Genomic DNA, 23,512 nt, shown 5'->3' with positions numbered 1-23,512 from the left:
TGGTTTGTTGCCTACCGGATGCCAGGGTCCGTGACGTCTCGGACCGTGTTTTCCGGATTCTTAAGGGGGAGGGGAAACAGTCACAAGTCGTGGTACACATTGGTACCAACGACATAGGTAGGAGAAGGGACGGGGATTTAAAACAGGAATTTCGGGAGCTGGGCTGGAAGCTGAGAGCAAAGACAAAACATGTGGTCATCTCTGGTACGCTACCAGTGCCACGTGATAGCGAGTTGAGGAACAGGGAGAGAGTGCACTTAAACATGTGGTTGCACGGATGGTGCAGGAGGGAGGGTTTCAGATACGTGGATAATTGGAACACGTTCTGGGGAAGGTGGGACCTCTACAAACAGGACGGGGTGCACCTGAACCAGAGGGGCACCAATATCCTGGGAGGGAAATATGCTACGGCTCTTCAGGGGGATTTAAACTAATTTGTCAGGGGAGTGGGAAAAGGAGTTGTAGTCCGGAAGTCAGTGTTGAGGGTGGTGAGGTATTGGGGAAGGTATCAAGGTCAAGGGTGGGTACCGGTAGACAGGAAGGTGGGTTGAAGTGTGTCTACTTCAATGCAAGGAGCATCCGGAACAAGGTGGATGAACTTGGGGCGTGGATTGCTACTTGGGACTACGATGTTGTGGCCATTACGGAGACGTGGGTAGAACAAGGACACGAATGGTTGTTGGACGTTCTGGGGTATAGATGTTTCAGTAAGTGTAGGGAAGCTGGTAAAAGAGGTGGAGGAGTAGCATTGTTAATCAAGGATAGTTTAACGGCTGCGGAAAAGCACTTTGAGGGGGATATGCACACTGAGGTAATATGGGCTGAGGTTAGAAACAGGAAAGGAGCGGTCACGTTGTTAGGAGTTTACTATAGGCCCCCAAATAGTAATAGAGATGTGGAAGAAGAAATTGCTAAGCAGATTATGGATACGTGTGGGGGTCACAGGGTAGTTGTCATGGGGGACTTTAACTTTCCAAATATTGATTGGAACCTTTGTAGGTCAAATAGTTTGGATGGGGCACTTTTTGTGCAGTGTGTGCAGGAGGGTTTCCTGACACAATATGTGGATAGGCCGACAAGGGGTGAGGCCACATTGGATTTGGTACTGGGAAATGAACCGGGCCAAGTGTTAGATTTGGTTGTGGGAGAGAACTTTGGAGATAGTGACCACAATTCGGTGTCTTTTGTTATTGCAATGGAGAGGGATAGGGCCGGACGGCAGGGCAAGGCTTACAATTGGGGGAGAGGTAATTATGATGCGATTAGGCAAGAATTAGGGGGCATAAGATGGGAACAGAAACTGTCAGGGAAAGGCACTGATGAAAAGTGGAACTTTTTCAAGGAACAAATACTGGGTGTCCTTGATAGGTATGTCCCTGTCAGGCAGGGAGGAAACGGCCGAGTGAGGGAACCGTGGTTCACAAAAGAGGTGGAATGTCTTGTGAAAAGGAAGAGGGAAGCTTATGTAGGGATGAGGAAACAAGGTTCAGATGGCTCGATTGAGGGTTACAAGTTAGCAAGGAATGAGCTGAAAAAGGGGCTGAGGAGAGCTAGGAGGGGACATGAGAAGTCCTTGGCGGGTCGGATCAAGGAAAACCCCAAGGCTTTTTACTCTTATGTGAGGAATAAAAGAATGACCAGGGTGAGGTTAGGGCCGGTCAAGGACAGTGGTGGGAACTTGTGTATGGAATCAGTAGAGATAGGCGAGGTGATGAATGAATACTTTTCTTCAGTGTTCACCAAGGAGAGGGGCCATGTTTTTGAGGAAGAGAAGGTGTTACAGGCTAATAGGCTGGAGGAAATAGATGTTCGGAGGGAGGATGTATTGGCAGTTTTGAATAAACTGAAGGTCGATAAGTCCCCTGGGCCTGATGAAATGTATCCTAGGATTCTTTGGGAGGCGAGGGATGAGATTGCAGAGCCTTTGGCTTTGATCTTTGGGTCCTCGCTGTCCACGGGGATGGTGCCAGAGGACTGGAGAGTGGCAAATGTTGTTCCTCTGTTTAAGAAAGGGAATAGAAATGACCCTGGTAATTATAGACCGGTTAGTCTGACTTCGGTGGTTGGTAAATTGATGGAAAAGGTCCTTAGGGATGGGATTTACGACCATTTAGAAAGATGCGGATTAATCCGGGATAGTCAGCACGGATTTGTGAAGGGCAAATCGTGCCTCACAAATTTGATAGAATTTTTTGAGGAGGTAACTAGGTGTGTTGATGAAGGTAGGGCGGTTGATGTCATATACATGGATTTTAGTAAGGCGTTTGATAAGGTCCCCCATGGTCGGCTTATGATGAAAGTAAGGAGGTGTGGGATAGAGGGAAAGTTGGCCGACTGGATAGGTAACTGGCTATCTGATCGAAGACAGAGGGTGGTGGTGGATGGAAAATTTTCGGACTGGAGGCAGGTTGCTAGCGGAGTGCCGCAGGGATCGGTGCTTGGTCCTCTGCTCTTTGTGATTTTTATTAATGACTTAGAGGAGGGGGCTGAAGGGTGGATCAGTAAATTTGCTGATGACACCAAGATTGGTGGAGTAGTGGATGAGGTGGAGGGCTGTTGTAGGCTGCAAAGAGACATAGATAGGATGCAAAGCTGGGCTGAAAAATGGCAAATGGAGTTTAACCCTGATAAATGTGAGGTGATTCATTTTGGTAGGACTAATTTAAATGTGGATTACAGGGTCAAAGGTAGGGTTCTGAAGACTGTGGAGGAACAGAGAGATCTTGGGGTCCATATCCACAGATCTCTAAAGGCTGCCACTCAAGTGGATAGAGCTGTGAAGAAGGCATATAGTGTGTTAGCTTTTATTAACAGGGGGTTGGAGTTTAAGAGCCGTGGGGTTATGCTGCAACTGTACAGGACCTTGGTGAGACCGCATTTGGAATATTGCGTGCAGTTCTGGTCACCTCACTATAAGAAGGATGTGGAAGCGCTGGAAAGAGTGCAGAGGAGATTTACCAGGATGCTGCCTGGTTTGGAGTGTCGGTCTTATGAGGAAAGGTTGAGGGCGCTGGGGCTGTTCTCTCTGGAGCGGAGGAGATTGAGGGGAGACTTAATAGAGGTTTATAAAATGATGAAGGGGGTAGATCGAGTGAACGTTCAAAGACTATTTCCTCGGGTGGATGGAGCTATTACAAGGGGTCATAACTATAGGGTTTGTGGTGGGAGATATAGGAAGGATATCAGAGGTAGGTTCTTCACGCAGAGAGTGGTTGGGGTGTGGAATGGACTGCCTGCAGTGATAGTGGAGTCAGACACTTTAGGAACATTTAAGCGGTTATTGGATAGGCACATGGAGCACACCAGGATGGTAGGGAGTGGGATAGCTTGATCTTGGTTTCAGATGAAGGTCGGCACAACATCGTGGGCCGAAGGGCCTGTTCTGTGCTGTACTGTTCTATGTTCTATGTTCTATGTAACTAACTAAAAAATAATTCCAAAGTCTTCTATGAACATATAAATAGTAAAAGGGTGGTAAAGGGAGGCGAGGAGTCAAATAGGGACCAATAAGAAGATTTAGGCATGGAATATGAGGTGGCACAGTGGTTAGCACTGCAATCTCACAGCGCAGGGACCTGGGTTCGATTCCAGCCTCAGGTGACTGTCTGTGTGGAGTTTGCACATTCTCCCTGTGGTTTCCTGCGTGTGTTTCCTCCGGGTGCTCCAGTTTCCCCCCTCAGGCCAAAGACATGCAGGTTAGGTGAATTGACCATGATCAAGGTTCAGTGTTGGGGGGGAGGTTGGGCTTAGGTAGGGTGTTCTTTTGCAGGGTTGGTGCAGACTCGATGGCCTGAATGGCCTCTTCTGCACTGTAGAGATTCTATGAATCGGGAGCATGGTTGTGATAAACATACATAGAAACATAGAAACCCTACAGTGCAGAAGGAGGCCATTCGGCCCATCGAGTCTGCACCAACCACAATCCCACCCAGGCCCTACCCCCACATATTTACCCACTAATCCCTCTAACCTACGCATCCCAGGACACTAAGGGGCAATTTTTTTAGCATGGCCAATCATCCTAACCCGCACATCTTTGGACTGTGGGAGGAAACCGGAGCACCCGGAGGAAACCCACGCAGACACAAGGAGAATGTGCAAACTCCACACAGACAGTGACCCGAGCCGGGAATCGAACCCGGGACCCTGGAGCTGTGAAGCAGCAGTGCTAACCACTGTGCTACCGTGCCGTGATATTAAAATAATATTCCGCTGCTGTCCTCAGAAGAAGCTATACAAGTCATGGTGAAAGAGGAGATAGTGCAGACACTTTTAAGTTTTTAAAATTGATAAGGATAAAGTATTGGATAAGATACGGCCACAGGACCAGATGGAGTGCATCAAGAATACTGAGGGAAGTGAGATTATAAATTGTGGAGGCACTGCCCAAAACTTTCAATCTTCCCTAGCCTCAGGAATGGTGCCAGAGGGCTGGGAAATAGCAGACATTATGCTCTTGTTCAAAAAAGGGTGTAAAGATAAATGCAATAAACACAGGCCATCAGTTTAAATTCAATGGTGAGCAGGTTTTTAAAAGTCACTTGGGAAAATGTGGGTGAACTAAGAAAAGTTGGCACAGATTTGTTCAAGCCCGAAGTTTATTGATGAGGTAACTGAGAGTGTTGAGAGAAATGCTGTTGATGTAGTGTATGTCGGAAGGCATTTGAGTAAAGACCATACAACAGACTTGTGAACAAAGTTATAGCTCATGGAATAAAAGGGACAGTAGCAATATGAATATGAATTGACTGGGTGACAAGAAAGACAGAATAGTAGTTAATGGATGTTTTTCAGACTGGAGGAAGATTTATAGTGGAGTTGATGTTAGGACCCTTGCTCTTCCTGATGTATATTAATGAATTTGGTATACATAGAATCCCTACAGTGCAAAAGGAAGCCATTCAGCCCATCTCACCTGCACCAACAACAATTCCACGCAATCTCAGTATTTACCCTGACACTAAGGGGCAATTTACCATAGCCAATCAACCTAATCCGCACATCTTTGCAGTGTGGTGGAAAGTGGAGCACCCGGAGGAAACCCATGCAAACACGGGGAGAACGTGCAAACTCCACATAGACAGTCACCCAAGGCTGGAACTGAGTCCGGGTTCCTGGTGCTGTGAAGCAGCAGTGCTAACCACTGCCACCATGCCGCCCTACAGGTCACAACTTCAAAATTTGTGAAAGATGTAAAACTTGGAAGTATTGTGAACAATGAGGTGAATAGGGTAAAATTTCAAAAGAACATAGGTTGGTGGAATTAACAGACATGTAGCAGATAAAATCAATGCAAAGGAGTGTGACATGACTCATTTTGGCAGGAAGAACAAGGAGAGATGATATAAAATAAAGGCAACAAATCAAAATGGGGTGCGGGAGTAGCGGGTCCTGTATGTATATATGCACACAGGTTCTGTGGCAGCAAAAGAGACTCACGGATGGTATGTTGCCTACCGGATGCCAGGGTCTGTGACGTCTTGGACTGTGTTTTCCGGATTCTTAAGGGGGAGGGGGAACAGTCACAAGTCGTGGTACATTGGTACCAACGACATAGGTAAGAGAAGGGACGGGGATTTAAAACAGGAATTTAGGGAGCTGGGCTGGAAGCTGAGAGCCAGGACAAACCATGTGGTCATCTCTGGTACGTTGCCGGTGCCACGTGATAGCGAGTTGAGGAACAGGGAGAGAGTGCAGTTAAACAGGGATGGTGTAGGAGGGAGGGTTTCAGCTACGTGGATAATTGGAACACATTCTGGGGAAGGTGGGACCTGTACAAACAGGACGGGGTGCACCTGAACCAGAGGGGCACCAAAATCCTGGGAGGGAAATTTGCTATGGCTCTTCAGGGGGGGTTTAAACTAATTTGTCAGGGGGGTGGGAAAAGGAGTTGTAGTCCGGAAGTCAGTGTTGAGGGTAGTGAGGTATTGGGGAAGGTATCAAGGTCAAGGGTGGGTACCGGTAGACAGGAAGGTGGGTTGAAATGTGTCTACTTCAATGCAAGGAGCATCCGGAACAAGGTAGATGAACTTGGGGTGTGGATTGGTACCTGGGACTACGATGTTGTGGCCATTTTGGAGACATGGGTAGAACAAGGACAGGGATGGTTATTGGACGTTCCGGGGTATAGATGTTTCAGTAAGTGTAGGGAAGCTGGTAAAAGAGGTGGAGGAGTAACATTGTTAATCAAGGATAGTTTAACGGCTGCAGAAAGGCACTTCGAGGGGATCTGCATACTGAGGTAATATGGGCTGAAGTTAGAAATAGGAAAGGAGCAGTCACGTTGTTGGGAGTTTACTATAGGCCCCCAAATAGTAATACAGATGTGGAGGAAGAAATTGCTGAGCAGATTATGGATAGGTGGGGGGGGTCACAGGGTAGTTGTCATGGGGGACTTTAACTTTCCAAATATTGATTGGAACCTTTGTAGGTCGAATAGTTCAGATGGGGCAGTTTTTGTGCAGTATGTGCAGGAGGGTTTCCTGACACAATATGTGGATAGGCCGACAAGAGGTGAGGCCACATTGGATTTGGTACTGGGAAATGAACCAGGCCAAGTGTTAGATTTGGTTATGGGAGAGCACTTTTGAGACAGTGACCACAATTCGGTGTCTTTTGTTATTGCAATGGAGAGGGATAGGGCCATACGGCAGGGCAAGGTTTATAATTGGGGGAGAGGAAATTATGATGCAATTAGGCAAGAGTTGGGGGGCATAAATTGGGAACAGAAACTGTCAGGGAAAGACACTAATGAAAAGTGGAGCTTGTTCAAGGAACAAATACTGGGTGTCCTTGATAGGTATGTCCCTGTCAGGCAGGGAGGAAATGGCCGAGTGAGGGAACCATGGTTCACAAAAGAGGTGGAATGTCTTGCAAAAAGGAAGAGGGAAGCTTATGTAGGGATGAGGAAACAAGGTTCAGATGGCTCGATTGAGGGTTACAAGTTAGCAAGGAATGAGCTGAAAAAGGGGCTTAGGAGAGCTAGGAGGGGGCATGAGAAGTCTTTGGTGGGTCGGATCAAGGAAAACCCCAAGGCTTTTTACTCTTATGTGAGGAATAAAAGAATGACCAGGGTGAGGTTAGGGCCGGTCAAGGACAGTAGTGGGAACTTGTGTATGGAGGCAGTAGAGATAGGTGAGGTGATGAATGAATACTTTTCTTCAGTGTTCACCAAGGAGAGGGGCCGTGTTTTTGAGGAAGAGAAGGTGTTACAGGCTAATAGGCTGGAGGAAGTAGATGTTCCTCCTGCTAGCCCAATCAATTTAAAGCACATACTCAGCTACCAAGAACCTATAAGATTTGAATTTGATGATGTTGACAGCATCAGACCAACCCTATCATAGGAAAATTGATAGGTCATCACAGGTATGAAAGAGATTGCAGGGAGGGAAAAAAAGGAGAGCAACAGAAAGCTGCAATCTCTCAAGCCTTGAGAGGGAGTGAGCAGCTCTCAACTCTGCCAGCTTCAGATATCTCTAAAGAGAACTCACCATCTAGTGAAAGGTACCAAATCAGAAAAAACTTGCAGACAGAGGAATCAACAGAAGAACTCCTAAAGTTTCCGAAAGCCGCAAAACCTGGTTGTATTTTTTGAGAGTGACTGAATTCTATTACTATATTTTTTGGTTAATGAATGAGTATTGTATTTATTTGAACAACATTCCATTAGAATCTTATTTTATTCGATATGTTACTTGTTTAGTTAAAGTTTATTGTTAGATGAATGAATAAATTTTTAATTGTTCATTTTAAACTGAGTGTCAGGTATTTCTGTTAACCACTGGACGCTACTGAAGAACAGTTCGTACCTTCCCCACACTTTTAACAGATATAAGGCAAGGTATTTTTCTTTGGGGGATTTGGCGTTACTTCTCAAAAAGGGGTCAACCTCTGCGTTGTAACAATACATTGAAGATGTTGGAACTGTTCTCCTTGGAGAAGAGAAGGCTGAGGAGAGATTTGATCGAGGTATTGAAAATCATGAGGGGTGTGAACAGAGTACACAGGGAAATGTTATTCCCACTGTTGGAAGGATTGAGAACAAGAGGGCACAGGTTTAAAATAATTGTACAAAGAAGCAGTGGAGAGATGAGGAAATCTTTTTCACGTAGTGAATGGTTAAGATCTAGAATGCGCTGCCTGAGAGTGTGGTGAAGGCCAGTTTAATTGGGGTATTCAAGAGGGAATTGCACTATCTGAAAAAGGAGACTATACAGATCAGCAGTGAGAAAGTGGGCCAATGGAACTCGGTGAATTGCTATTTCGGAGAACTGGCACAGACATGAAATTTCTTCCTCCTTTGTTGTAACAATTCTGTGCTTCTATTTGAAATCCCCTTTAGCTTTTTGGCTCCTTATCTCTGTGCCCACCTCCAGCTCCACAACCTTTCGAGATCTCCTGACTTCTTGAGCATCCCCAATTTTTATCGCTTCACCATTGGTGGCCATACCTCCAGTTGCCAAGATTTTGAGCTCTTGAATTTCCTCCATAAACATCTCTGCTTCACTATCTTCCATTAAGTCTCCCCTTAAAAAATAGCTCTTCACATCATATTATATTATATTAATGTCAAATTTTGTCTCATTGCACTCCTGTGAAGCACCTTGGGATATTTTATTCTGTTAAAGGTGCTGTATAAATGCAAGGTACTGTATTCAAAAGAGAAAATGCTGGAAAATCTCAGCAGGTCTGGCAGCATCTGTAAGGAGAGAAAAGAGCTGACTTTTCGAGTCCAGATGACCCTTTGTCAAAGCTAAAAGGCATAGAAAGTGGGAGATATTTATACTGCAGGGTGAGGGAATGAAAGATGAGTCATAGCCACTAGAAACCAGGGGCTGCTAATGGCTGTCCATAGAGAGAATAAAGGGTGTGAATGGCCAAACAGCAGAGAAGCTGAAATCAGAAGGTAAGATGTAGGGGGGAATGGATGGGAGAGAGGTAAAATTTGGAAAAAGGGGGGATAAAGTAAGGGGAAAGTGTGGAGGGGAAGAAAAATAAAGAAAGGCAATAAAGAAATAAAAGGTAGAGAACAGTAAAAAAAAAATTAAATAAAGGCTTTGTCCAAGGCAGATCATGCCTTACGAGTGTAATTGAATATTTTGAAGATGTAACTAGACACATAGATGAGGGAAGAGCGGTAGATGTAGTTTATATGGATTTCAGCAAGGCGTTTGATAAGGTGCCCCATGCAAGGCTCATTGAGAAAGTGAAGGGGCATGGGATACAAGGGGACATTGCTTTGTGGATTCAGAACTGGCTTGCCCACAGAAGGCCCATTGTAGATGGGTCTTTTTCAGCATGGAGGTCGGTCACCAGTGGAATGCCCCAGGGATCTGTTCTGGGACTCTTGCTCTTTGTGATTTTTATAAATGACCTGGATGAGGAAGTGGAAGGATGGGTTGGCAAGTTTGCTGATGACACAAAGGTTGGAGGTGTTGTGGATGTGTAGAGGGATGTCAGCAGTTGCAACGAGACATAGATAAGATGCAAGACTGGGCGGAGAAGTGGCAGATGGACTTCAACCCAGATATGTGTGTGGTTGTTCATTTTGGCAGGTCGAATAGGATGAAAGAATATAATATTAAGGGCAAGATGCTTGGCAGTGTGGAAGATCAGAAGGATCTTGGGGTCCGGGTTCATAGGACACTCAAAGCAGCGTCACAGGTAGAGGCTGTGGTTAAGAAGACATATGGAATACTGGCCTTCATCAATAGAGGAATTGAGTTTAGAAATCGGGAGATAATGCTGCAGCTGTATAGGACCCTGGTCAGACCCCACCTGGAGTACTGTGCACAGTTCTGGTCGCCTCATTACAGAAAGGATGTGGAAGCCATAGAAAGGGTGCAGAGGAGATTGACAAGGATGTTGCGTGGATTAGGTGGCATGCCTTATGAGGATAGGTTGAGAGAGCTAGGTCTTTTCTCCTTGGAGAGGCGAAGGATGAGAAGTGACTTGATAGAGGTGTGTAAGATGTTGAGGGGTATTGATAGAGTGGATTCTCAGAGGCTTTTACCCAGGGCTGAAATGGTTGCCACAAGAGGTCACAGGTTTAGGGTGCTGGGGAGTAGGTACAGAGGAGATGAGTACAGAGTAAGCTTTTCACTCAGAGGGTGGTGGGTGCGTGGAATCGGCTGCCGGTGGTGGTGGTGGAGGCGGATTCAATAGGGTCTTTTAAGAGACATTTGGATACGTTCATGGAAGTTAGTAAGATAGAGGGTTATAGGTAAGCCTAGTAGGTAGGGACATGTTCGGCGCAACTTGTGGGCCGAAGGGCCTGTTTGTGCTGTAGCTTTTCTATGTTCGAAAGTGAAAGCAAAGGGGTCGAGGTGGGGTAAAGCTATCATCTGAAGTTGTTGAATTCGATGTTGAGACCGGAAGGCTGTAAAGTGCCTAGCCGGAAGATGAGATGCTGTTCCTCCAGTTTGCGTTGAGCTTCACTGGAACATTGCAGCAAGCCAAGGACAGACATGGGCATGGGAGCAGAATCGTGTGTTAAAATGGCAAGCAACCAGAAGGTCAGTGTCCTGATTGTGCACAGACCAAAGGTGCTCAGCAAAGCGATCACCCAGTCTATGCTTGGTCTTTCTGATATACAGGAGACCACATTGGGAGCAGCGAATGCAATAGACCAAATTGAAAGAGGTGCAAGTGAAACGCTGCTTAACCTGGAATGAGTGTTTTGGGCCTTGGATGGTGAACATAGAAGAGGTAAAGGGGCAGGTGTTACACCTTCTGCGATTGCATAGGAAGGTGCCATGAGTGACGGGAGACATGTTGGGTGTAGTGGAGAAGTGGGCTTGGTTATCCTGGAGGGAACGGTCTCTGGGGAATGCTGCCAGAGGGAGTGAAGGGAAGATGTGTTTGGTGGTGGCATCACGCTGGAGTTGGTGAAAATGGCAGAGGATTATGCTTTGCATGTGGAGGCTGGTAGGGTGAAATGGGAGAACAATGGGGACTCTATACTTGTTCTGGAAGGGAGAGGAACGCCCCCCCCCCCCACAGTTTCCAACCTATAGTCTCCCAGACAGCCGCCTCTTCCTACTTCCCAAAATCCACAAAAAAGGACTGTCCTGGTAGGCTCATTGTGTCAGCACGCTTCTGCCCCACTGATCTTATTTCCTTTTATCTTGACTCCATCCTTACTCCTCTGGTCCATTCCCTGCCCATCTACATCGGGATTCCTCTAATGCCTGCATCATATTGACAGCTTCCAGTTCGCAGGCCCTAACTGTCTCCTATTCACCATGGATGTGCAATCTCTCTACATCTTCATCTCGCACCAGGACAGCCTGAGAGTTCTTCGCTTCTTTGTTGAAAAGAGGCTTGAACAATTCCCATCCACCACCACTCTCCTCCGCCTGGCTGAACTCATTCTATCTGTCAACAACTTCTCCTTTAACTCATTCTACTTTCTCCAAATCAAAGGAGTAGCAATGGGTACCCGCATGGGTTCTAACTATGCTTGTCTTTTTATGGGGTATGTGGAACATTCCTTGTTCTAGGCTTAAACGGGTCCCCTCCCTCAACGCCTTTACCAGTACATCGATGACTGTTTTGGTGCCACTTCGTGTTCTCGTCCAGACTTCAAAATGCATCAACTTCACTTCCAGCTTCCACCCCTCCATCACCTTCACCTGGTCCATCTCAGACACTTCCCTTCCCTTCCTTGACCCATTTCCGGCTACCATCAGTGTTGGTGGAGGCGAACTCAATAGGATCTTTTAAGAGACTCCTGGATGAGTACATGGAGCGTAATAGGATGGAGGGTTATAGGTAGGTCTAGAAGGTAGGGATGTGTTCGGCACAACTTGTGGGCCGAAGGGCCTGTTTGTGCTGTAGTTTTTCTATGTTTCTAGACTATCTGCCAATATGCATTACAAGCCCACTGACTCCCATAGCTATCTGGACTACAGTTCTTCGTACCCTACGTCCTGTAAGGACTCCATCCCTTTCTCTCAGCTCCTTCGCTTCCGTCGCATTTGTTCCGATGATGCTACTTTCCAAAGTGGTGCTTCTAATATGTGCTTTGTCTTACTCAACCGTGGATTGCCACCTACAATTGTCAACAGGGCCCTCACCAGTATGCGGCCCATCTCCCGTGCCACGACCCTCACCCCCTCCCTCCCTCCCAGAACAAGGATAGAGTCCCCCTTGTTCTCACATTTCATCCCACCAGCCTCCGCATGCAAAGCATAATCCTCCACCAATTTTGCCAATTCCAGTGTGGTGCCACCACCAAACACATCTTCCCTTCACTCCCTCTGTCAGCATTCCGCAGAGACCGTTCCTCTGGGATAACCTAGTCCACTCCTCCACTATACCCAACACTCCTCCCATCACTCATGGCACCTTCCCATGCAATCACAGAAGGTGTAACACCTGCCCCTTTACCTCTTCCATTCTTACCGTCCAAGGTCTAAAACACTCATTCCAGGTTAAGCAGCATTTCATTTGCACCTCTTTTAATTTGGTCTATTGCATTCGCTGCACCCAATGTGGTCTCCTGTATATCAGAGAGACTAAGCATAGACTGGGTGATCGCTTTGCTGAGCACCTTTGATCTGTGTGCAATCAGGACCCTGACCTTCCAGTTGCTTGCCATTTTAACACACGATCCTGCTCCCGTGCCCACATGTCTGTCCTTGGCCTGCTGCCAGTGAAGCTCAACGCAAACTGGAGGAACAGCATCTCATCTTCCGGCTCGGCACTTTACAGCCTTCTCAACATCGACCTCATTTCTTCTGGATGCCTTCCCCCCCGCCCCCAGCAGCTTCCAACCTTATAGTCTCCCAACCCCGGACAGCCCGCTTCTACCTACTTTCCAAAATCCCCAAAAAAGGACTGTCCTGGTAGGCCTATTGTGTCAGCGCACCTTCTCTACAGTCTCAACCTCAAATTCAACGACTTCAGATAATTAACTCTACCCCACCTCAACCCCTTTATTTCATTTTATTTAATCTTTTTACTTTTCTCTACCTTTTATTTCTTTATTGTCTTTTTCATTTTTCTTCCCCCCACTCTTTCTCCCTACTTTAGAAACATAGAAACATAGAAACCCTACAGTGCAGAAGGAGGCCATTCGGCCCATCGAGTCTGCACCGACCACAATCCCACCCAGGCCCTACCCTCACATATATACCCGCTAATCACTCTAACCTACGCATGTCAGGGGCAATTTTAACCTGGCCAATCAACCTAACCCGCACATCTTTGGACTTTATGCCCCCTTTCCTTACCTTTTCTTCCCCTTTGCTTCCCCTCTCCCCCTTTTTCTAAATTTTACCCCTCTCCCATCTATTCCCCCCCCAATCCCCCCACATCTTCATCTGTCACAGCTTAACCTCTGATTTCAGCTTCTCTGCCATTTGGCCATTCACACCCTTTATTCTCTCTGCCATTAGCAGTCTTTTCCCCCGGTTTCTGTGGCTATGGCTCATCTTTCATTCCCTCACCCTGCAGTATAAATATCTCCCACTTTCTATGCCTTTTAGCTTTGACAAAGGGTCATTTGGACTCAAAGTCAGCTCTTTTCTCTCCTTACAGATGCTGCCAGACCTGCTGAGATTTTCCAGCATTTTCTCTTTTTTTGGTTTCAGATTCCAGCATCCACAGTAATTTGCTTTTATCCAAGATATTGTATTGTTTTAAACATATTTATCTTGAATCTCCAATAACCATTGAATTCTGAATTTTGTTTTGTTTGTTTTTAGATGCATATATCTCATCCGTTTTCAAACCTAGACTTACCAGCAATCTGCCAATCGTTTCTTGTCCCCTTGTGGCTCTCAAAGAACAAGTTCAAAGTTCAGCACAGGTCACTGACTCCAAGCTGGTTATCAAGCAGGCCAGGAGTTCACCCTCTGTCACCTGGACAACAGCTTCACCAATGAGAGATACAGAGATGGAGGCTCTCCCAAGTCGCCCCAAGTCTCTGAAAACTTACATTGCCAGTAGCAGAGGTGGCCTCAAGCTGAAGATAAAGCAGGAGGCAGGTTACAGCAAGGTTATCCACAACACAGCGTTAGATCAGCTCTCTCCTCCACCCGTCCTGCAGTGCTCAGGAACTGGAGGCTCCAGCACCGTCACAGTGACCCCGCTTCGACAAAGTAATGGAGATCTGAATCGCAAAGTCCCTCCTGCAGCTGAGAAATGGCAGCTGGAACATTTAGACACCAAGGATGCATTGGAACAAAGGGACTATCTAATCAATCTTGGAAAATGTGAGAGGAATTGTCCTGTTAGTTGCACTCCAGGTTTGGTGCCTGACCAAAGTAAATCATCCCTCCTACAGATCGGTCCTGAGCTTAATCGATCAATTGAATATGAAGTCGACCAAAAAGCTGCTCTTGGCTCAGGCAGAATTAATGATGTAACTCGGCCTTTGAATTCTCATGATGTGGCTGCAGATAATGGCTTCCAGAGTGTGATGCAGGTCAAAACTGAAGGATTGGCAGGAGGGAAGGCAGATGACAGCACAAGCAACCTGATGAAGGAGCTTGCAGAAGTGGAAGACGCACTCAGGCAGGGTTTGGTGAGGGTCGGCTCAGCAGAGGATCTGCACTGGGAGCTGCCGCTTCCGCAGCCCAAACGTCGCAAGTCTGACTCTGTGGACAATGCCAGTTTCTCCAGTGATAGTCCTCAGGACAACACGCTAAATGAACACCTACAGAGTGCTATCAACAGCATTCTGGACCTCCAGAGACTTCAGACCTCAGAAGAGGAGCAGTGCGTAACTGAACCTCCCAATTCAGCAGAACTCGACATCCCTCAGTTCTCCCCTATAGCTTCCTCAGGGGATTTCATGGAACCTGATCATGACAGTGGCCTTGTTGAAGTAGCAACCTCCACTTTGGAAGAAGCAGTAAACAGTATTTTAGGTGACTAGGGAAACATTGAAAGATGGGAAGTATAAGCTGGAAATGGGGCTTAATTTAAAAATAAGCTTGGCACACATTGTGTGTGCCTTGAGTGCAGAGAGTTACAGATGCAAGTGCTATACAGCTACTTGGACAGTGCCTACACAAATTATTGTACAATACCAGTTATATAGAAAGAGGTCCTAAGATCTAGTAATTTATATAAAGTGGCTGATATCTACACAACTGGTGTTGTACAGTAGCGTTATTTATTAACACTGAAGACTTGCAGACATATCAGATGGCTTTACTCCTCAATAACCCTCCATCAAGTGTTATGCAAAGAGATGACTGGGATATGTGGGGAACTTTTTCTTCAAATTACTGGCTGACTCAAAATTGAGCCCTGACCATTGTAGCCCTAGTGTTTTTCACTGCCTTCAACATATCCCTAGGTCTCCAACCATGTATTGGTTGGTACTATTGCTCACCATTTTTACAACCGCGTTGATTAGTTTCTTGTCGGCCTTGATTTTTTTTTGCCGGATTTTTTCCTTTCAAACAAATGCAGATTTTTCTCAGATTGGTGGGACTTGTCTCTGTGCTGAGGATTGGGTTGGATACATACCCAGTTATTATGAAGTTGGTGTGCTTGAATCATTTTTGAAATGTGTTCACAGATCTTATGTGAACAGAGGAAGTCTGTGCTGTGAAGACTGAGTGTGCATTTAATAGGAGTTGGTCACTGATAAAGGCTTCTTAAAGTGGATTGTTGCAAAACACAATTTAATTTTAACTTTAGGATATATATTTGAGTTTGTTCCATTGATTATATTTAATTTCAGAGTTATTTTTATTTTTAAAAAATTGTCTTGCACTTATTCAGGGATAGGTGATTTATTTTATCTACCTGATAATGTCACCTTGGAATAAAACAGTGTTTGTTTCTGTACAGTTTTATAAACTTCACTTCAGATTTGAAGTTTCTCAATCCATAATCCAGGTTACTCCAGAAGCATCTCTCTAAAATAAGACATTTTTGCTTTTAACATGAAATAACCTTTCCATTGCTGAATTTCTCATATCTGATTCAATAGAATCTTACAATTTCATGAACTCTAATAAATTTACATTTTTACTTTCCTTGAATTGGAGTTAAAATCCAAATGTTCATCTATTTTTACAATTGCCACTAAATAATTTAAGGTGAGGAAGCTCCAAACTGCAAAAGTGAACAAATTGGTTTCTTGGTGAAAGTATATTTAAAAATAATAATAGACTCTAAGTATTATCATTTTAATCAAATAATCACTGACAGTGTAGACCCAAATCACTTGGTGCCTAATCTTATTCTCATTATCAGGGTTTTCTTTTGACAGCTTAATGTAACTAATCATAAAATGCGAACAGTTTCAAAATGTGTGTAAACTTTTATTAAAAAGGGTTCTGTTAAGATTTTCCGGACCCCATGTGCATTTCTACCACAGATCAAAGAGAGGAAACAACTGTGAATTAAGAAGTATTGCCTGATCTTTATTGTTTCTAATTCGCTCACACCAGTCAATGTTGATTGACCCTTGCCTGGAGTTAACGGATTGCCAACAGCCTCACAATGGATGGTTATTGACCTTCCTAGTTAATATCAGCAATGCGCCTGTTCTGTCTGTCATGTGTCTGAAGTGCCTGTATGTTTAAGCAATGGGCCATTCTTAATATGGGACTCAAGGTCTTAGAATGTAAGTAGGAGCTGACCGTTGTTTTCAATCAGGATTGGTTGGATGAAGCCATTCTGAGTAGTGCCGTGGACAATGGAGTAGAGCAGGTCTGGCAGAGGTGAATGCCTTGGGGGAAGCAGGAGCGATCCACTGAAATAATCTGGGCCTCTGCCTCTCTGGGACCTCACTCACTGTGGTGCAACTGTCCATCCTGACCTCACCTGCTTTCATTCCTGCAGCCCAGTTTCCTTTGCTCAGTCTGGCAAGCTGGTTGAAGCCCTGTGGTGAACCATCGTTGGTTCCCACTAGATAGTACTGAGCCAGGGTCTGGCCAGTACTACGAGTATGTATATATGTTGCTGTTGGGGTTAGGGATGGGTTGTTCTACTTGTTGCTGTTGGGGTTAGGGTTGGGCTGTTACACCTTTATTATAGTTATTATGGTACATCCCAGTCGGGCTCCGCCTCCTGGGAGAGGTATAAAGGTCACTGCTCTGTCTGGGACCCCTCAGTCTGGGATCGTGTACTATACATGGTAGCTTCGTTGTAACAGTAAATAAAAGCCTTTATTTCCTTGAGCATCTCAAGCCTCGTGTGTGATAACGCGCATTAATTTTATTTACTGTTACAACGAAGCTACCATGTATAGTACACGATCCCAGACTGAGGGGTCCCAGACAGAGCAGTGACCTTTATACCTCTCCCAGGAGGCGGAGCCCGACTGGGATGTACCATAATAACTATAATACAGGTAGAACAGCCCAACCCTAACCCCAACAGCAACAAGTAGAACAACCCATCCCTAACCCCAACAGCAATATATATACATACTCGTAGTACTGGCCAGACCCTGGCTCAGTACTACCTAGTGGGAACCAACGATGGTTCACCACAAGCCCCTTCGGCTTACTTGGAGAACATTAATGAGCTGGAGCATCAGAGTCTGTTTCTCTCATTTCCTCGGTTGTTAGAGAAGAAACTTTGTTTATTTCTGTGACACTAATCTCCACATGTTCTTAAAGCAGTTTTATGGTTCGTTATGCAAAACAAATTTAATGCAAAATGTCTCATTGAATTCAACTAACAGGCTGACATGTAGGTAACCTCATTTTAGGTTGTATTTTTTTAAAAGTCTGACGAATGATTTGATTTTTTTTTAAAGTTGAAAAGGTCAGGTATCCTGTGTTTGAGATTTCTACTTCCCAGGTTGTGTCACGTTTGTACATTGTGAAGTGACAGTCTCACTGTAACAATATCATAAACCTGTTGGTAAAAAGAATCAGTTTGTCATTTTCATACACAGAAAATCTTCCCCATAGTTAAACATCAAAAAATATAAAACTTGTGCCCTTCAGAACCTCAGGGTGTCCTAAAGCACATTACTGCCAATGAAATACTTTTTGAAGTGTAGTCGCCATTTGTAATGTAGGAAATGTGCAGCCATTTTGCACACAGCAAGCTCCCACAAACAACAATGTGATAATCTGTTTCAGTGATGTTAGTTGAGAGAAAAATACTGGCCAGGAAACCACTCTTGGTTTCTCAGAGTATTGCTATGGGATACTTTGCATCCACCTGAGAGAGGACATTAGGTTTAATATCTCATCTGAAAGACAGCGGGTGGGATTTTCCAGCCACGCTCACCCCAAGGTTGGAAATTCCCGCCCAAGGTCCACTCCTGCCCACTACAATTCCCCTGGCGGGTGGGACGGGACAATTCTGCCCAGCATCTCTGACAATGCAGCACCACCTCATCCGAGTTAGCAGCTCCAGTCTCAGGAACAGGGCTTGAACCATGAACTTGTGATTCAAAGGCAAGAGTGCAACCACTGAGCCATGGCAGACATTCTTCACAAACTTAATAAATTAATCAAATGATAAAGGAACTCCCAAGTTAGCTATCTGCGCTGGCATGAGCTTATAGTGTGTTCCCAATGGAGGGGAGGATAGTAAGCACAAAGTTAATATTTTTTAAAAATCCTTCCATTTTATATTTCTAAAAAATCAGTGTTGGTTTACAAAAATACTCAAGTCTGTTCAGAACAGAAAATACTGGCAGAAAATAGTTGAAAGAAAAGTTCTGATTGTAACTTCAGTTGTGTTCATGTGACAATACTTGTGTTTCTCGCAGAGCCGAGTGGAATTATGACCGTCTTAACCCAGTGTGAGTGCACATGCTCAGTAAGAGCACTGCATGGTTAGTGTTACAGTGCTGGAAATTGTACCTCTAGTGGCAGCTATTTGGAAATGTCTAAATTCAAGAATAAGTCACAGTCTGCAACGAGGCAGCAATGCATCAAGAAATGTAATGCTGCCATAAACTCAGCTATCTAAGATCATGGGCCCAATTCTCTTCATATGGCTGGCGGGAATCCCGATGCCCCGATGAATGAGGCGTCGGCCAAAAATTGGGATTCCTGATGGGCGTGAGAGATGTCAGGATCCCCACACTCCGATCGGGTTCCCACCCAAAGCAGACAGCAACTGATAATTATGCAAACCCCTAATTTGAATGTAATTAGCAGGTTTGACAGGCCATTCACCAGCCTCCCTCCAATCACAGCCCCCCCTCCCCCCCCCCAGTGGGAAAGGCACCAGGTGGGCTTTACATATGCTACCCCCAAGTGGGGACATGGTGTGCTGGATCTTGAGGGTCCAGGGGAGCACCATCAACCCTTGGAGAAAAGAGGGACATCCTTCACCCCCACCACTCAAATCATGGTTCACAACTCCCCCCACTCAGCCCTCTTCACTTTTTTGCAAACCACAATTGTTTTGAAGAAATGACAGGCTGTCGATCAGGCTTAGACTCTGGCAACATTGTGGTCAGGATCAATGGGGTGCTTGAGATGCATTCAAGCGTGAAGGGAAATGAAAATAAATACAGGTGGCTGGAGGATGATAGAAATCCATTGAGTTGTCAATGTAAGTCATCTTCAAGGCACTACACGTTGAATTTGTTGGAGATCAAAGGGTTCCATTGAAATGGAGAGGGTTTCAAAGAATTCAACTTGCTATTAAGCCTCAGACTTCAAAATGAAGCCGTGTGAATACATTGGGGCTGAGGGCACAGCTGTGCAGAATGAGATACCTCTTTCCAATGGCCCCCTCCCACCGACCCCCCCTCCCCAACCCCAGTTGAAATTGACATCTCTCTGTCAAAGGACTTCAAAGGGATCAGCTCTCACCTTCAGTTTCTGACAGGAAGAAAGGAAAATCTCTGCTGCAGAATGGAGTGCTACAATGATTTAAAATCCTGCTAGGTGGGCATGGAGGTTAAAGTTACCTGACTTCATCAAAATTGCACAGCTAACAGGCAAGAATGCAGAAACAGATCACAGGGCTGCCTGAAATCACCGTGCCAGGGGTGCTCTTCAGTTCTGCTAGGACTAGAAGAGGCAGTCCAGCCACAACACCCCCATCCTGGTGGAGAGTGGCAAGGACAACACCTTGTCCCAGCCTGAGCCCTGAGGGACCCTTCCTCTGCAGTCTAGCAGCAGCAGAAGGGCAAATGGCCACTGGACCTACCTCCTTGAACAGCCCAAGGTGTGTCAGTGCCAGGGGACAGTGCACTGTGCCAAGGCACGTGGCCTGAAGGAGGGCTGAATTCAGGGGGGGGGGAGGGGGGAGTCTGAGGCAGGATGAGTGGAGGGTTTGGTGGGGAAGAGGGACAGAGTGGAGGGTCTGGGAGAGGGGACTCGGTGGCAAGTCTTAGAGAGGAGGGGGGCTGAGTGGTGAGGGGAGGGTCACCCTCATGCCTGGGTGGGCACTTAGCCTCAAAACAGGGCCCTACATTTCATAGTGTATTATTCTTTACATTACAAACTTGATGTTTGCACTGACCTGTTTAACTTTTTCATTCTCTGCTGGAGATCCCATCATTAAATTTTGCAATTTGACAAAACATTGGTTACAGAATTGTACAGCGCAGAAGGAGGCTGCTCAGCCCACTGTGCATTGTGCTGGGTCTTTGCAAGGCCTTCAGAATTAGTCCTACTTTCCTATTCTTTCTCATAACCCAACATGTTTTTCATTTCAGATCCAATTCCTATTGAATCTGCTTGCACCACCCTTTTAGGCAGTGCATTCCAGATCAGAGCTCACAGCACAAACAGAAAAAGGTTCCTCATAACAGTCATGAGCTCATTACAGATCAGAGGCCTTTTGGTTTATTGCTGGATTGCTGTAACAGATTGCTCTGTCGAGCAATCCAGCCAGCCTCAATCCAATGCCCTATCCCATCGCACTGTATATTTATTTCCCTCATCTTCACCTGGTTAGTTTGCATTTGTTTAACTGAAAATGCCAAGGGATATCATGGTTTGTACCTTGTGTTTTTAAATGCACACTTTGAGCATGTTCATAACACTGGCTCTAAACATTTTGTGTAACGTGAATGATTAAGTATGTGTGTGTTTTGGTAGCAGTTACTGGCTTTAGCAGGTAAATGAGAATCTAACTTAGTTTTACACACAAGTGAAACTATGTCACATAAGTTGTATCTTCTGTTTAATGTCTCTCAAAAGCTGGGCTCCGCAGTGTTTCACTGTGATGCACCTCTTTATGGTTAAGTATGTGCTTGCGTCTTGAGTGCACTTTGTGCCGATATTTTTGACTATTTCATTGCATTCCAGTGTCTCAATATTCTGTCATTGCTCAAGTCTTCTGTCACAAACATGCAAATCGGTTAATCTTCAGGTAATGAGTTTGTGTGTTGGGCGGCTAATACCTCCAGTGCATATTGAGCCATAAAGCCACGTCAGTTGTGTATATATAATTAATGAATACATTTTGTTACTTTGTACAGCAAGGCAAGTCTTCTCAGCCAGTTCAGAGGCCTTACTCAAAACACATGGGATTGTCATTATTGTCAATAGTTGGTGAACAGAATAATTCATTGTTTGGTTGGCTGTATAGTATTAAATCTCTTACCCTAAACAAATGAACATTTTGTACACATTTTTATTAAGCTATTTATTAAAGTACCATTTTCTAATAAATGAAGATAATGTGAAAGAATCATACGAGTTGATGACTTTTATTGTTGAAATTTATTTTAGTGTTTAACTTTAAACTTCTCATAGGAACATCAGACTTCAGAGCAGGATAGATCATTCAGCCCTTCGAGCATGCTCCGCTAGTCATTAAGAACATTGTTGATCTGGTTCTGAATCAATTTCACTTTGGCATCTGCCCCCTCTAACTCAGCCTTGAATAAATTCAATGACCTGGTCTCCACTGCTTTCTGCAGAAGAGAATTCCACATATTAACTACCCATTGAGAGAAAAAAATTCTCCTCAACTACTTCATAAACTAGATTAGTTTTCAGGTTGGTATGACACTCTCTCCCCCACCACTCCCCAGCGCTCTCCTGGGAGAAATTGGTTTGTCTCGCCAGCTCAGTTGCAGGTTATGTGTGCTCTCCAGGAAATCATTGAGGGGATTCAAAATGGGGTGTAAGAGCTTGCTGGCACCATGATCGCAAAGCAAAATCTATCAACATGAGATAATCTGAGCAAAAATTCACGGTCTCTTACTGAGACAGTGACGGCACTCAACAATCCAAATATGCAAGCCTTAATGAAATGATAAACAACAATTTTTGTATTTGGATAATATCTTTAGTAAATATACTTGAATGAAACAACATGAATGATGCGGCTCATGATAACAATCAGTCTGGTCTATTGGATCTTCAATCTGGTGGTACTGTTGGATTTAAAATGTGTAAATTCCTGCAAGACAACACAACTCAGTTATGGCAATTAAAACTAATTGACTTAAAACTGTTGTGTTATGGGTTTGTTTGGTGCATCATTGAGGAGATCTTGAGACTTGTATGTTTGAACATGAACACTTGATTTGGCATACTTTAACCATGTACCGATCCCAGTTACTGCCATGCCTAGTGCTGCTGCCACTCAGGTTAGTTCCTTCTAAACTGTTCTCCCAATTTAATACCATGTGATTCTATAAATCATACCATGGGCAGTGCTATTCTCCAGCCTCATGTTAATCCTCACGCTGCTGAACACCTTTACATTCCAATAGCTTGCCGGCACAGACTACATCACCCGCCCTTCTCAAAAGAAAACTTTCCTCCCAATGCAGTATAACTATTTCAAATGCAATCTTTACTTGCTATCCCTTCTTCCCCACCTCAAGTCTCTGACTTTATAAATTCAGATGGTCCTGAAGCTTGACAGTTCTTCCACATCTCATTCTGGCACATTTGGAGGAAGGGTAATAATAACTCTGTTTCTGCTACTTGGTCATTTGATTCACGTTTTGTGCATCTTTGAGTTGTATTTCTTTATTAACAACCTGTCTGTTTTAATTTGGACATTGAGGGTTTGTCCCATTCCTTCCAAAAGGAATGTGCACTCCATTCATTCAAAAGCAGATTTGAATTTTCTTTTTCTATGGTGTCTGCCATGTTTTTGCTTGATGTTTACATTTTGCAAATGGAACCTTCATTTTCATTTGTTTCATAATCACAGCCAAACATTTGTTCACTGTTTTATTTCCAAACCATTTTGCAAGCTTATGTATCTCAATTCAGCTCAATAGTCCTCAGTATGCCTGAGCCATTGGTGCTTTTTCTTTTTGAAGTTCTTTGCTCTTCAGTGTCAAATTTAACATTTTCTGATCTTACCTCATTTTTTCTTTCTCTGTCTTTGTGTTCTCTCTGAGAGAACCTTTGTGTTCTCTCTGAAACTTGTTTGTTCAGATCTCAAATAACTTGGTTCATTGAAGAGTTCAGTTTATTGTGCATTTCCAAAGGTATATACTCAGCTTGAATCTTGTCTTCAAATCTTCCACTTCAGCTCTGATGCAAAGATTTTCCTGTAGCACTGCTTCATTTAGATTTTGCACATTTTGCTTCTTCTGACTTATCTCAGATAGCTTTCCTTCATTTACAGCCATCTGCTCACTTGCACT

General features: G+C 44.7%; 1 protein-coding gene across 3 annotated transcripts in view; it reads left to right on the top strand.

The window, feature by feature from the left end:
• LOC144507046 (BRD4-interacting chromatin-remodeling complex-associated protein-like) overlaps positions 1 to 16,908 on the top strand; it is a 135,157-nt gene extending 118,249 nt beyond the window's left edge. For all 3 annotated transcript variants that reach the window (XM_078233638.1, XM_078233636.1, XM_078233637.1), the window contains one exon: positions 13,710 to 16,908. In XM_078233638.1, the coding sequence (XP_078089764.1) occupies positions 13,710 to 14,884 (1,175 nt within the window). In that variant the 3' untranslated portion in view covers positions 14,885 to 16,908. The remainder of the gene's footprint in view (positions 1 to 13,709) is intronic.
• Positions 16,909 to 23,512: the final 6,604 nt, after the last annotated feature.

Source organism: Mustelus asterias, chromosome 18 (genome assembly GCF_964213995.1).
Source record: "Mustelus asterias chromosome 18, sMusAst1.hap1.1, whole genome shotgun sequence".
In the NCBI taxonomy this organism is placed as follows: Eukaryota; Metazoa; Chordata; class Chondrichthyes; order Carcharhiniformes; family Triakidae; genus Mustelus; species Mustelus asterias.
Note: the sequence above shows the minus strand (reverse complement) of the source record. Positions and strands in the feature narration are given on the sequence as shown.